Source organism: Thalia democratica, chromosome 3 (genome assembly GCF_965202585.1).
Source record: "Thalia democratica chromosome 3, ktThaDemo2.hap1.1, whole genome shotgun sequence".
NCBI lineage: Eukaryota > Metazoa > Chordata > Thaliacea > Salpida > Salpidae > Thalia > Thalia democratica.
The window spans coordinates 52408255-52424423 of record NC_139167.1 but is presented as its reverse complement, the minus strand read 5'-3'; the positions used below and the strand labels follow the sequence as shown (position 1 = coordinate 52424423).

Below are 16169 nucleotides of genomic sequence, written 5' to 3'. Positions count from 1 at the left end.
TATTCTGTAACAATTGAACTCGTACTACAAGAATGAAAAAAATAATGCGTATGAAGCATCAAAGCTGTTTTTATTATTTGCTTACGTATATCATTATTATCATTATATTGGTAACTGTGTAATGTTGGACTCAGACATCAAAACCTGAGCCACTTAAACAGGACACAAAAAAAAATTTGAACAAACCTGTTATTTATTAAGAAAAAAATTAAAGAAAATTTAGTTTATAAAGAACTTATCTACAAGTTTAAAATTATTTGCTTGATATATAAGGCGATAACTTAGTACATACAAACACTTTTGAACTAAATTAATAAAAGTAAATTAATATTCTGTTGGGGGGGAGGCGTAGGAAAATTAAAATAGCTACTATTACAAATATAATAATAAAAGAAACAGTAGTTAATTTAGATGAGACTAAATATATATTTTTTTGTTTTTAATCGAAAACTATTGAATATTAGTGATACTTATTGTATTTTAATTAAATTGTTTTCGTTTTAAGCAAAAATGTTCAACCTTCCTACACCATACCACACCCCCGTGGTAACTTGTTACGCACTGTCTTTGCTCAGTGAAAAAAATGAACCTTGCCACTGACTGTTGTTAAAACTATTGATAAACTTTATTTGTATATTATTTCCTCTTAACTGTAATTTATTATGAGAAAAACTGAAAAATTAATTAGAAACAACTTAAATTTGCCATTAATAATTTTATAAAGTGTTAATAAACCAAATTCCCATATTCTACATTCTAGAGATACCAATCCAAACTTAATTAGTTTATCATTATTTAATGTATTAGATATGTTACAACGGTTACATATAAAAAGGATAAAGTTTCTTTGCACAGACTCAGTTTTATTAATGTCTAATTTCAAATAGGGCTTCCAAGTATGGGTAATGTACTCAAGTTTAGGACGAACGTAAATTTCAAATACTTTTTGTTAGAATACTTGCTGAATTAGTTTAAAAACTTTTTAATATTTTTCATGATGAAATTTGTGCAACTTTATATAAATAATTGATGTGTTCATTCGATTTTAAATTTTCAGAGATATATATTCCTAAGTCTTTAAAAACTTTAAATGCTGGTATTTTGGTGTTACTTTTTAAAAGGTCAATCGTATATATACATACAAGTTTTGTTGCAAGTTGTTTTCCTTTAGCTTATTTAAGATATTTAACTAAACTGATTTATAGCCTATTGTTTTTGTTCAATATTCTTATTCAATACTATATAAATTAAAATTTTAGAAATATTTATTTTAAATATAAAATGTAATATTAAATACGTGACAACAAAAAAGTAGTATTCTGAAACAAGTTTCTCATACAAACTTAATTAAATTGTAAGTATTTCTACTTGATATATTTAGTTTTTACAATTAAGTATACGAGATAAACATTTAAATCTTTAATTTTTTTTTGAAGGCAACGAACAAATAATAGTTTGTAAAAAATAGCTAATGTAATAATAATCTTCTTTACCAAACAACTAAAAATCATTCTTTACTTAGACAAAAAACCTTACATGCAAAACACTGAGAAATTTTTATTCATTTAATGTAGAGTAGACTTCTAAGGTTAAATATAAATATTTATAAAATATATAAAATGAACTGTTAGAATTATTTTTATAAAACAGCTTTAAAGTTTACTTGTTGAACTGTTGAGTTTGTACAAACTAGAAATTAGCAAGTTTCCGATAATTAAGGGGATAAACGTAAGTAAACGTCTTGTAGCTTGTGTAAATACAAAGTGATGAATAAGCATTTTAAATTGTAACTGCTACTGTTTGCATAGCGGTAACGTTGAATTATCAAAGAGAACGTTTTTAGTTTAAAATTTTTTATTTATTAATTTATAACAAGTTGTGCATAACATAGATACATAATTAAGTGATGGATAGTATGTATTAAGATTCTCGAAACTTACCGTGTGTTGCAAGCAGTTCTCATTATTTATGCTTTTTAAAATAACAATGATTGCAAATTCTATGGTTACTTGTACTTTTATTGTCTTACGTCCAGTCTAAAACGTTTAAGTTTTAGAAAATTCATTAAAAATGGCTTTGTTTTTAAAATATATATACATTTGGCTCTATAGAGCAAAAATAATTTTATGTTATTCAGTACGTTTGTTTTTTGAAATACTGCTATATATAACATATTAAACAGTGTTGTAAATTAAATGCTTAACGTAATTTTACATTAAACAAAAAAAGTTTTATATAATGTTTTTATAACCTTTTTACTTCCTACTATGGAGCTGTGAATTTAATATCAATTCAAAAATAAAACAATATTTGTTTTTCAATTTATAGTTTTTAACTGAAAACAGTTCATTAAAAGTAAAAATTTACTCAGTAAACTTACTTTTTTATCAACTGTAGAAGTTTCAGAGTACAGGCTAAACAAAACTTAAATTTTTTGAAAGTTCAATTTTTTTTTACTTTTCAAGCATTTTTATCGAACAAATTTTAAAAAGTAAATTTTCAAAAAGTTTGAATTGATTCTGTCTTATTTTAAAGTTAAAAGTTATACTTTCCGTGTTTTAAACACAATTTGATTTTTAGACTACCATTTTAACAGTGTTTACTTAATAAAGCTAACATTTGTTTACTTAGTCGCAGAATTTTAGTTTTACTGTTTTTTAAATTTTTACTTTTTAAAGATAAACCTCTCTTTCAAAAGCAAACAGTATGACTTATGTTCGTTTGGAAGTTGCCTGCAATGTAAATATTTAAAAAATACGCTTCAAAACTTCATAGTTGTAGTGTTTTTAGCATTTTTATCATGCAGTTGAAAAAAGCTGTTTTTGTTGTTTCTGCTTTGTTAGTTTTACTTTTCACATTTTTTCAGTATTGGATTGAAATTAGTGAGCTGGTCACCCCTTATCCTAAGCTATGTTTGTTTTTGTTTTGTTTCTAGTAGAAATTTATTTTATAATCTATTACCTAATTCTTGGATAAAGCTTCAAAAATAAATAAAATCTTATCAATTCATTATAGTTTTTTAAGGATAAGTCTAAAGTATTAATAGTTGATTTTGAAATAAAAACTGTATAAAATATGTACTTTTGTTACAACCGTGTACTTATTATTCTAGTGCTAAAAAACCTAACCTCAGTTTGTATTGTCTATTGTTATTATGATAGTTAAAAGACTAAAGTCTTTAAAGCTTTATGTTTATTGTTCAGCAAATTTTAGTAAAATATTTCTATAATTTTTATCTTTTTTATTAATATTTTTGTTTGGAGGATTTCTTAAATTTTCAATCTTAAGTCGTTTACTTTTTCATAATTGATTTGTTTTTTTACTTTAAATAAAATTTTGATTAAACTCTTATATTGTTTTTTAATCCACTTAGCTGAATTATAAATTTAAAAGTTTTGCTATTAATACCTAGTTTTTCATTATAAAGTGTATTTATAAATAAAAATAAACTAGTAATAATTACGTTCACAATCCTTTACGATCTTTATATTTTGAATACAAAAAAATAAAATTTGTTTTTACTGGATCAATACAACGTAGTTTTAAAAGCAAGTAGAAGTATTTGGCTTTAAATAAAATGGCATATTAAAATTTTCTACAGATGCGGTTTAAAGTCAGTAACATAAATGTTTTAATGCATAAATATTTATTTGTTTTATAAGTTATTCACCAGATGTTATCTTTATTTTTTAGGATTTTTAACAAACAAAAATGCAGCTATCACTAATTTACACATAAACTAAATAAATACAGTTGTTTTTTTTAAATTGCTAGAACATTTATTTTACTAAAATATAAAACTAAATGTCGAGAACAGTGGTTCCCTAAGTTTAAAACTTCTAAAACTTAGTATGTTCTCAAATAAATAAGTGTACTCTTAGTTCTTATGTAAAATCCAAATACTTAAAAAAACTGATTAAACAAAATTAAAATATTTATTTGCACGATGTTTACAAAACCCCATTTAAGAAAAAACTGGTACACAAAATAATTTAGTATATAATAAATAAAACCATTTTTATCTTTTAAAAGTTTCAAAAGTTGTATGATCAGACCTTTACCTAACTTGAGCTTGTCTCATGGCATACTTAAATCTATCTTAGGCTCTGTTAGACTTTCATTTGATGTTTTTCTTATAATTTTTATTGATGAATAATATTATTAGACGAGTTGAAGGCTTTTTGTAATTAGCATTATGAAATATAAATAACTTTACTAAATAAGTGTTTTTGTACCTAATAAGCTTTTATGCACATTAAAATAGCTTTTGTTAAAACATTGCTCAGACGAAAATTTTAAAAGTGCTGGTCTACAGTTTAGAATAACTAGATTACATAGGTCAATACTAACTTAAATGATACTTTTTATACTATTTAAACTAAAAAATAAAAGTTTTTTACATACTTTATTCAAATAAACAAAAAGATAAATTGTTTGTAATATTTCTAGCTTCTGAATGGGTAGCAATAGATATTGGTGTAATAAATCTCAAAGAGAATGAGTTAAATGACCCTCAATTTGCTTTTAAGCGATTTGAAAAACGAAGAGAAAGACTTGAAAAGTTTTGTGAAGTAAGTTAAAAATACTTAGTTATATATTTCAAGTGAGTTTTATAAAGACTAAAATGGAAAGATGTTTTATTTTTCTACACTAACTCTTTTGTCAATTTTAAAGTGAAGTAAACAATCATTTACTCTTTTTGTAAAAAAAAAATGTTTGTTTTTAATTTCTCGTAAATATGTCTATCTTTCAAAAGCGGTAAATTGTCATTTGAAAAAACACTTATATCTTATAACTATAATTCAAACTATTCACTTAACTTGAATCTGACTTTTTATAAAAGCTACAAGCATAACTTGTACTATAAAGTAGAACCTGTAGTTTATAAAAAGTGTATTGGTAAAATTTCACTAAACATGAGTAAGTTTGAGAGGTATAACATTTTTTTGTTTTCAAGTTGAAACTTTTTGTAAGCTTTAATATTTCTCTAAATAAATGTTATATAATAAATAATTGTGTAAACATTTTTAAAATATTTGTTTTTCTGTATAAAGATCATCACGTTGTTTAAAGCAATTATTTTACTTTGTTTCTTATGTTTTGTTTTTAACTTAACGAGATATTTATAAAGTACTTCATAAGGAAACTAAATACATGCTTTGATTAAAGTTAAATCATATGAAAATATTTGCTTCACGAAGCGTCGTTGCATTTCTTTATAGGTTGGCTACTTACATGGAGTCTGGAGTAAGGAAGATAAAATCAAGTACAGTACAGAATGGATACCAAATGAAAATTTTGTTGTTTCACCTCAAAACAACTTTTTGTTTTGCACTGTTCCAAAATCAGGTTAAGTATAAATTATCTTTTTTATTTAAACATACTTACAAATATAATTACTATAACTATATAGATATTATAAAACAGTCCATAAGAGTTTACTGCAGCTTAATACTTATTAGTCTGTTATAAATATTTTTTTAACATCCTCGGTTAAAAAAGGGTTAACAAAAAAAAAGCTTTATACAATTAAAGTTATAAGAACAAAACTTTATTTAAATCGGGAATAACTTTAAAGGCAATTGTCTTTACAAGTAAGTTATAACACTAGTGCAACATAAACAAGTTGCAAATTTAAGACCTTGTTTTGTTTACCTGATATCATAAAAATACGCAATATACAAAAACTTAAACAACACGTAACACTTCAAAAAAAACAATTTCAACTCACTTCTACCTCCTACCAGGCTCCAACTCCTGGCACACCGTTGCTTACAACTACAACAACCCCCACACCAACAAGACCTTCACAACCCTGCAGCGCAACAAGAACAACCAGATGGCCCTGGACCTCGACCCGCAGCGGGGCAGGTGCCTGGTCACCCGTGACAACGCGTTCAGGGGAATTCCCGTGAAGCACCCGTTCAGGAGACTGATATCGGCGTGGCACCAGAAACTAAGGAGGAACGACGACATGTACAAGATGTTTCTGCTTGAGGCATTCCCCCATATGAAGAGTTACGTCAGCGAGAAGGATGCGGACCACATCATAAGCTTCCCGGACTTTATGAGGTTTTTTTGAACTTTTGAAAGAACTTTTTGAAAACCTGATTTACCTATTGAGATATTGAACTAAAGATATCTATTTTTCTCTTGATCAGGACAAAACTATTTAATATTGATAATAAAACTCTAAAAATTATAATTAGTTAAATAAAGTTTTAGATTGAGAGACAAAGGGTCAAGACTTTGTTAAAAAAAATATTGTAAAAAAAAAAGACTATTTTGTTGACAAAAAAATTATTTCTCAACTTATTTTTTGATACTAGTTTAAAACAAAAGATTTAAACTAGTTTAAGTTTTATGCAAGGCTGCAATTTCAGAAGGATTAAAAGTGACTCTGTCTTTTTTAAGCACGATAAATTATATTAATTAACTTTTAAAAAAAAATTGAAAATGATTTTATTAGTCACAAAAGCGTAAAAAATTAATAAGTTTGATTATTGGTAAATAAGGTAACTACTAAGTGTTTTTAATAATTACCAAATGTTTTTATGAAATTGACTATTCTTAAGTTTTTAAAATAAACTTTTTATTATTATATAACTCTGTAGAAAAATTTGTAGATATTAAAAATAAGTAAATAAAATAAAAGTCATTATAATCTTTAATCTTTAGAAAAAGAATAAGTTATTAAAACAAGCTTATAATGAGATATTCAAAAACATGTAATAAATAAGCAAGTCTAAATGCTTTAAGGCAATTGCAACCATTAAAACAAAAAAATTCTACACGGTTTAACTTTTTCTAGTTCTTTAGTAAATACTTAGCTTGGTGTCTGAATGTTCTCATTCACTCAATTCGTTTTCTAAAGCCAGAGGTCGGCAAACCTCGGTCCGTGGGCTAGTATTGCCCTGCAAACAAAAAGCTGTAGCAAAAAACGTGCTTTTTATCTAGAAAAATAATGCAATAGAAGCAATTTTAAGTTACCTTATAAGAAAACTTTACCAATATGTTCTTTTTCTGTTTAATAAAAAATAAAACAGAATACATTTCTTTTTTTTTAAATTATTTTAGTATTTTTGTAGTAAGGCTCATCAGAAATTGTATCGTACTGAGTAAGAATGAATACAAATTAAAATAAAATCATACTGTAGTTTTAAGTTTTAAAATATAAAATGACGTAATAATCGAATGTTAAGAATTAACTAAGTGCTTTTGCGATATACTCGATGTATTCTGTTATATTTTTTAAATAAGGTATGCACCGGAAAAAAATCTGTTTAGTAGTAAACTGTTAGTAGCACATGTTTTCTACTTTATAAATAATTTTTTGCAGTAAAATCTTTCAAAAGTACAATTGCCCGCGAAATGCATTTTTTAGTAAAACAGATCCGGTCCTTTTAAAACTCTGCTGACTTTGACTTAAAAAGTTTCTAGTCTCTTCTAGTTGTTAGAGCTTCAACTAAGCAGATCTTACATAACAGATCTACTACCAGGAATAGATTTTAAAACAACCTTCTTTATTTTCTCATTTCGTTTTATTTTGTACAGTTTTTCTTAAAATGTGTTTTTATTTGGATATTTTCGTTCTATTTACATACTTTTGGTTATTTTAGTCTATATTTAGTCTTATTTTGTTGTTCATAAACATATAGACTGCAATGAGTTTTTTCATTTTGTACGAATTTACACTAAATCTATCTTATTGATATTGTTATTTCCTATGTAAGCTTTTTATTTTACGTCTTTTTATAAACAATCAATCTTTTAAAAATCATTAATGTTTTTCTGTAGTTGTCTGGTTTCTTATAATTATTTTAGTTTTATCAAATAAATATGCGTCATAGATAATAACAGAAGTCTCTACATATTATCTAGAAATTACTAATTTTTGAATTATTCTTGTTGATGACTTTTATAGAGTTTCAAAACTTTTACCTACAAATACTTTTTTTTTTCAACTGACCCGCAATATTCAGGACTAAATAAGAATCGATTTTTATTTTATTTTTTGTTCCTCTTTTACATAGTGTATTTTATTCAATTATATCCTTTTCGTTTCAGAGCTTCATTCTATTTACTTAAACAGTTTTTATTTATATATTGAATAGTATCACACGTTTAGTTTATGTTTAAAACTACTTTTCACATCATTGCAAAAGATTGTATTTCTTAATTAAATGTTTAGCCAGATTACATTTTAATCACATTAGTAAAACTGTTTAAAACAAATTATAAAAGTTTAAAGCATTATAACTCAGACCAGATTACTTTTTGATTGATTATAAATTGATAATGCAAATAAATCAAAAGTTGTTCAAATCATATAGTTTAAAAATGTCTTAAAAGTTTAATTTATACAAACTAATAGTTTTTTGAAAACTTTTTATAAATAGAATTCTAGCATGAAAATAAGCTTTTCTATATAGTATATATTTATAATTCTTAGACTTTGTATCAAAAGTTTTTTATTAGTTTTGCAGTCGTCGTAAATTATTAATTTTTATACAAACAAACTTTGAAAAACTTAACCTAATAATAAACAGATAACTTGTATAAACAAAGTGCTAACTTTTTAAATAACTTAGTACTTTTAATACGTAAGTTAGAAGTATATATTATATCTATTCTAAAAATCAAAACTAAATGTTTTTGAACTTACTTAATCACATTACTTAAACTTATCTTTTTAAACTATTTTTCTTATTATCTAATAAAATACTTGCATTTACTAATGAAATAGTTTAATGGATACAAACAATTTGAAAAAAAAAAGATTACATACCAATATTTTTTTTTTTCAGGTACATTGCTCGATATGGCCACGACCCACAGAACTTGGACTACCACTTTTTATCAGTTGAGTACCTGTGCAAGCCCTGCTTGTACCCGTACAACTTTGTTGTCAAAATGGAGTCACTCGAGAATGACGAGAACTACCTGGTCAAGCGTCTCGGCATCGAAAAAATCCCCGTCGACGGGAAAGGAACCAAGTACCTGAACAGGAAGGTCGAGAAGCCCGAAGACATCATCAAGTTTTACTTTCGCCAGGTGGACAAGAGGACGATAAGGAGGTTGATGGATTTGTACTTTTACGATTTTGCCACTGCCGGGTACACCTTCGACGTTGACACTTGCACAGCTGGTGGCTTTTATTCGTAGAAGAAAAAAAAAACTAAACTAAATCTTTTAATTTACTTATTTTAAACCAAAGCTTCAAACAAATTCTTGCTGATTGTTTTTTAGATAGTAACAAGGCCTAGAATATAATAGTTTGTTTATATTCATGTAGAATTGTCAAATCTTTTGAGTTGATTTTACTTAAACCTTTAAATTTTATTCAAAAATTTAGTACATATTTTAAACTTTGTTAAGTTTTTTTTTTGTTTCCTTTTGTGTGTACAATACATACTTTAAAACTTAAAAATAATTGACCAATAACATTCATAAACTTTTGATTTTATTGTTTATATTTAAATTTTACATAGCTGGAGTTCACTTAGTTGTTGTAATATTTAAACTTTTCTTTTTTAGACTAACCTAATAACTTTTTTTTGCTGTACGATAGACACATTTATTTCATTGATTTAATTTCGATATAAATGCTATTTAAAACAATTCATAACAAAACTCTTTTTTTTTTTGTTTTGTTTTGAATTATATCTAACAGTTGAACTATGTAGATAAATCTGAGATTTTGAGGTGATTAGTGACTATATATGAACTTATTTTGTTAAACTAAAAAGCTAGAAAAAAATTCTAGATGGAATAAATTTTTTTTTTTTATAAAAACATTTTTTTTCTTATTAAAACACTAAGCTAAAAAAAAAGGTTTTTATAAATTAGTTTTGCAAAATTTTCGGCAGGTATTTTATAATGTAAAATCTCATAAACGTTTAATTTAAGTGGTTATGCGTTTTATAACTATTATATCTACTATTATAATATTCATTAAATAATTTATATACAAATGTCAGTAGTATTTTCTTATAAAAACTTTGTTTTTAGTTTTAAATGACCTTCGCTAGCTAATAACTTATTGATACTAAAAAAAAAAATATTTTAATAGCTACGTAAATAAAATTTTAAGTTAAACTTTTGGTTTATATCAATTGAGTTTAACGTTTTAAGCTTAAATAAAGCTTACTTAAAAGCTTGAAGTTATTCTTATTTTCCTAAATGTAAATATTTCTTTAAACATTATAACGAATAAAACAACTGCTAATATTAAAATCAAAGTGTGCGACAATACTAAGAAGAACTTGCAAGTCATCATCATACATTAGCTAGAGTAATTTGCATTTTAAGTATAACACTTCTAACAATTTTTTTTTATAAAAATTTACAGACACCTGAAACTTGTGCTATGTTCTTCAACAGCTTGCGATATAACTTCTTGAATGTTATGAACTATTTCTTTTTTTTTAATGGTAACTTAAAAATGATATTTGTGCTGTAAACCAGTGGTCTTCAAGCTGATAAAACTTTATGCACACCAAACTGTGAAAAACTATTTCTGTGTACCCCTAAATTACGCCGCTAGTGGTAGGAATATGTAAATAACTTCAATACTTTTATATGGACACTGCAGCAATTTTTGAGCTTTGTTGTTAGAACCTAGCTTATATATTCATGGAAAACTCCCACAAATTTATGCGCAAATGTTTCAAATATTGTAAGTTATTTCATTAATCTGATTTTCACAACATGAATATTTGTATCGCTCAATTCATACTTTAGGAACCCTAAAGAAAATATCTGATCTGAAAATACTTACAGAATTTAAGTGGAATTCGGCCAACAAGAGGAAAAACTTACATTAGAAATTCTAGGATTTAAAATGCATACGAAAAAATCTTAAGTTTAACTAAAGGGAAATTAAAAACTTGATAATTAAAAATAATCATATAAAATCAGCATTTTGGCATAAATAATTTACCTATTTTTAAGTAACAAATAAAACTTAAATGTTCTGGCAAACCAATAGTTAAAGTTTTCCACATCTGGTCTGCTGAACAAAAAGTTTGCACACCTCTAACTTAAATATTAATTTAGCAAAAACATTTCAACAATACTTAACTGAATCTTAACATTAATATATTATTTGTTTTTAGCTACGATACTAAAGATAGGTTATGTAAGTGTTTAGTATTTGATACTTTTGTTTTCAGATATTGGTCTTACCCTTTCTAGCATAAAATCGTTTTTAATCAAATGTTACTGAGTTGCCACTCTTTAATAGAAAAAAAATAGTGACCAAAAACTGTATTGAATGAACTTAAAATGTCTCAAGTCATCAAGAGTTTATTTTAAATCTTTTAAAAATTATATAATGAATAGATAAAAAACTTCAACTTACTTTTTAAAACAACAGAAATCGAGTTTAAAAAAAAATTGGTTATAAAATATCAAAACATTAAAACTAAGAGAACTAAATATCATTCAAGATTTTAAAAGAAACTAGCTTGATATTTTCAAAAAACCTTAAAAATGACCTTAGTTTTTAGTTAAATAACTAAGCTGGCCTACGTTAGTACAAATTTTAAACCAGCACGAGTTGTTCTGAGAATTTGAAAAATGTTACACTGTACAGAGTTTTCCTGGTATATCAAGTATCATGAGTTTGTTTCAACCCTGTGTTACTAGACACTTAATATTTTTACTTTGTAAATACATTTATCTTAATGCATTTATAATTATTTGAAGTATTTAATTAAGAAAGATATTTAAAATTTATAAAAAAGTTTTACAACAATAATTAGTCGAGAAAACTAACTAATATTTTAGATATCCTATAGGTTTTGTGGTTCCCCTTTAGTTTGTAGCTGATTATTGGAAGGTCCTCATCTCACCATTGTTTTGAACACTTTTAAAAGAATTCACTGTTTTTTTAGTTTGATAACAGCTGGTTTGCATATTCCAGAGAAAAATTGTTCAATTAAATTAATTTCAGCCTTCAGAATACTAAAATGGTCAATTAGCAGAATAGCTAATACAGTAAATTCAAAATAAATCATCAGGGCTGTATTTAAATTAATGTTGAACTTATCGTTAAAATAAACATATAAAATAAACTTTATCTCTTTTATACACCCTAAAAATTTCCTGCACTCCTAAATTAGTTTCGTGCACCCTAAAGTCTTCATGTACCCCAAAAAAAATTTCGTGTGCACCAGTGTACAGTGTACACCTTGAATACCACTGCACTAAACTATTTCAACGTAGACTATTTTTTAATAATAATAAATTCGAAAACAAAACTAACCAATTCATAATCACAGTAAAGCAAAGACTGATGCTGTCAAGTTTATTTTTAAACTTTACTAAAACAATGAATTCTTATCGACAAATTATATTGTTTAACAAAAATTTCAGAAGTACTTTAATCAAGATAATTAAAACAATTAACAAAAAAGAACAATAGTCTTGACTTATTAAAATCAAGGAGTTTTAAGGCACTATTTTGGTTGAAAATATTTCTCATATTTAGTCAAAAAGTATTTGTAAAACTTTGTTTCATATTTAAATCTCAGTTTTACTTTCTTTATTTTAATTTATGATAAACAGAACTTATTAGCTTCAAGGTTTAAAAAAAAAAGTGTATTCGAATAATAGAACAACCTTAAAAAATTTTTTGGATTTTGGTTTTAATAAGTAAAGTCTAATAAAACTTTTAAACATTGTAATTTAATAACTTGTTTAAAATTCATCATATTCAAAACCTTGAATAAAATTTTAACTGTGGGTTTTATTGTAACAAAAAAATCTATTCCTAGTTTTTGTTTTTGATAAAAATTAATTAGGAAAAAATATTAACAACGAAAGGTGATATAGACTTTTATTCAGTAGTAGCACTTGGATTTAATTTTCTTGATTGTTTTATGTTACTCATTTTGTAATCTGATATAAGCTTCTAACTTTTCAAAGATAACTATACTGTATATATCAAAATTTTACTTTAACTTTTGTTCAATTATTTTTAAGACAAATGTACAAATATTCAAAATTTAAAGTTATTCTTAGAATCTGGTTTTAAAATTTTTGATCAAGTAAGTATTTTAAAATATTTTAATACAAGTTATGATACAGAAAAGAAGTTTTTGTTTGATATAGTAATAATTTGTGAGGTCCAATACTATATAATAAATGCTATTTTAAAAAGTTTAGTTATTTTATTGAGAAAATGCTATTAATTTTTAAGAATATGATAGCTATAATTTAAGTAAATAAATGTTCTGAAGATAAAAAACTATACAATCTAAATTAGATTAATGGATAAATATGATTACAAAGTTGTACATATACTCTTTAGTATGAGTTAATATTGTAATCTGCCTTCTAAAATCTACAATATTTGCAGTAAAATTAAATTTTATAAAGTATTTTTCACTAATTTTTGAATTTAAAGTTCTTACTTTGGTCTACTAAGTAGGATTATAGTACCAAGCATCGTGTAATGAAACTAAATTACTTTATTTGTTTTTACGGTTTCATTTTGTTCAGACTAAAATAGTCTAATTAAGTTTTTATTTAAATGTTATATAAGAATTATATTTTATAAGTTTAATAAAAATTCAAAAACTAGATATTTATCTGTAAATTTTGCTTTCAAAATAAAATATTTCAATTATGTTTTTATAAACATACTCAATTTATTTTAGATATCAGTAATATAAAAATAGTAAAACCAAGTCAACATTTTAAAATTAGAAATAAGTAACTTGACAGTGAAATAAAACAAATGCTTAATTGATGCTTGTTTAGATTAAGGAATATAAACAGATCTTCGATCATAATAATTTCTTAATATATCTCATGGTCATTATTTGTAACTTTTATGTAATTTTTAGGAATAAACCTTTTGTAGCAATAAACAAAAAATTTAATATAATTCTAAATTGAAAAAAGTCTGCTAATAAAACCCGTAAGAACTTAAATCTTGTTTTTTACTTTTTTCTCTTACTATATCTAAATCGGAAGTAGGTGCCTTAAAGTTTAAAGGATAATTTTTTTATTGTAGAAAATTTTTGTGTTATTACACATCTACGTCATTGACATATTTCTATACTTATTTTACACTGCGTAATTTAAACAACTTTACGATAAATCTTCACAAAAGCTTTGTTTATATACGTTGGTAAGCAATTTTTAATGAAAGTATTTTACTGTGATGTGAGAAAATAACAAAAAAAATGTTTTTAATTCTGTTGTAAAAAAATTCCAAAACATATTAACTTTTGTTTTTATAATAAGAAGCATTTATTTAAGTAAAATAGTCAAATTTTAAGACTCTAGATAAGCTTATATTTCTTACAAAAGTCATAATTGTTTTTATGTTATTCCTTTTAAAGGTTCTTTGTGCCCCAGGTCCTACGACCCGATATTTTGAGCGTTTTTTTTGGTCGTTTAACAAAGTATAGCTATTGATTAAAAAGTTTTTTATGCCAAGTTTTAATGGCATTTGTTTTACAGAAACTTATATAGAATTACTGTTTCTAGCAAAAGTTACACAAAACTAAACATTTTAAGGGCGATTTTATTTTAAACAATGTGTTGTATTATATATATTTCAGTATACAAAACGTCTATTTAAAAACAAGACAAGCAAGAAATAAAAAAAAATTTTAAATGATGCTTCAAATGTGTTATACACCTATTTTATATTGTAAGTGAATATTTCATAAAGTTCTATTAACTTCTATTAGTACTTTTGAATTTAATAAACACAGGCTTCTTTCATATAAATGTTTTTATAAGAGTCTGTAAAACTTGTTTACAATTTGTTACCGTTAAAAATGCTGCTTAAAGTATCACATCAGTCGATCTAAGAAGTGACAAGGTTTAAGCAAACATACTTTACGTTTAAGAAATATATTGAAAATTATGTCTAGCATTTTACTTAACTAACCAAAAATAGTTTTACCATATTTTTACCACATAAAAAAAATTTATAAAAAATTAATTAATTAGTTCATCTTCAGTCTTTTTTAAACATTGATTGTTTCTTTATTATTATTTTTCATTTTCAAGATGATAGTTTTCTTAATTTTTTTTATAATTCAACTCTCTAAAAAAAGATTATTAACTATAACAGTCTCGTTTTATGAGAGGCTAGTTATATGCTTACTTTGCTAGGTTTAAAAACACTTAATGTTTTTAAATATCAAGGAAAATGATAAAAATATTTAATAACGATATTATATTAACTTTTATAAAGGATACATGACTATTATTTTGTTAATAAATATGCATATGTTTAACTACAGTATAGTTATTTGCATAATTACAATAACATAATGTTACGAATATATCGTATTCACATAAAAATAATAAGAGTAGAGTGGTTTGATTTTATTTTATTAACATCATAGTTGTGAAATCCCTAATTTTAACTAATTTCAGTTTTAAGTTTATGTTCGCGTTTATTTGTAATATTTAAACCAATATTTTAAGTTTTGAAATGCATAGTATATAAAAATCGTTAACTTAAAACATATTTTTTGAACGTTATTTTAAACAAACTTTTTATTAAATAAAAGAAATTGTAATATTCTTGAATACAATCAGTTTAAAAACTCACTTATGATTAAAATGACTTAATGTTGTTTAAATTAAAATATGTATAAGACAACTAATATATTTTTTATATTAAGCATTAGCTAAAAGAGATTATACTTGTAACATTTTTAAAAGAAAGCAGTTCAGACCCATTAAAATCGGTTCACACGACTCTATACATGTCGTGACAGAGTTTTTTTTCTTATCAATAAACAAGTTCTACATAAGATTTTATCAGTCAAATTAAGTACAAGAGTGATAGCGAGACTTGACTAAAAATACATCACTTATCTAGTAGCATCTCGTGTAAGATGTTTTACAACACTGTACAAATGTTTTTTTATTAAGTTTATTGAAGTCAAGCTAAAAAGATTTTATTAGCTTTGCATAGCCTAATTTCGGTTCACACCTGCTATTATTATTTTTGAATTTTAGTTACTAAATGATATTTAAAAGTTGATGAGATAAATATCGATATCAACGTTCTCTCACAGAATTTACTTTTAGTCTTTTTTTTTTGCGAGAGAGCGAGTTTGTAAAAAAAGGTTTTTTAACTATTTAGTTTTTCAATGAGTTTTAGAAAATGCGATCTACTAGTTAGACTACGC

General features: G+C 24.7%; 1 protein-coding gene across 1 annotated transcript; it reads left to right on the top strand.

The window, feature by feature from the left end:
- The first annotated feature begins 2706 nt into the window (after positions 1–2706).
- LOC145832391 (carbohydrate sulfotransferase 14-like) lies at positions 2707–9202 on the top strand. The gene is made up of 4 exons (XM_082939710.1): positions 2707–2739; positions 5223–5349; positions 5748–6072; positions 8808–9202. The coding sequence occupies exons 1-4, from the start codon at positions 2707–2709 to the stop codon at positions 9163–9165; spliced, it is 843 nt and encodes a 280-aa protein (XP_082795836.1). The 3' UTR covers positions 9166–9202.
- Positions 9203–16169: the final 6967 nt, after the last annotated feature.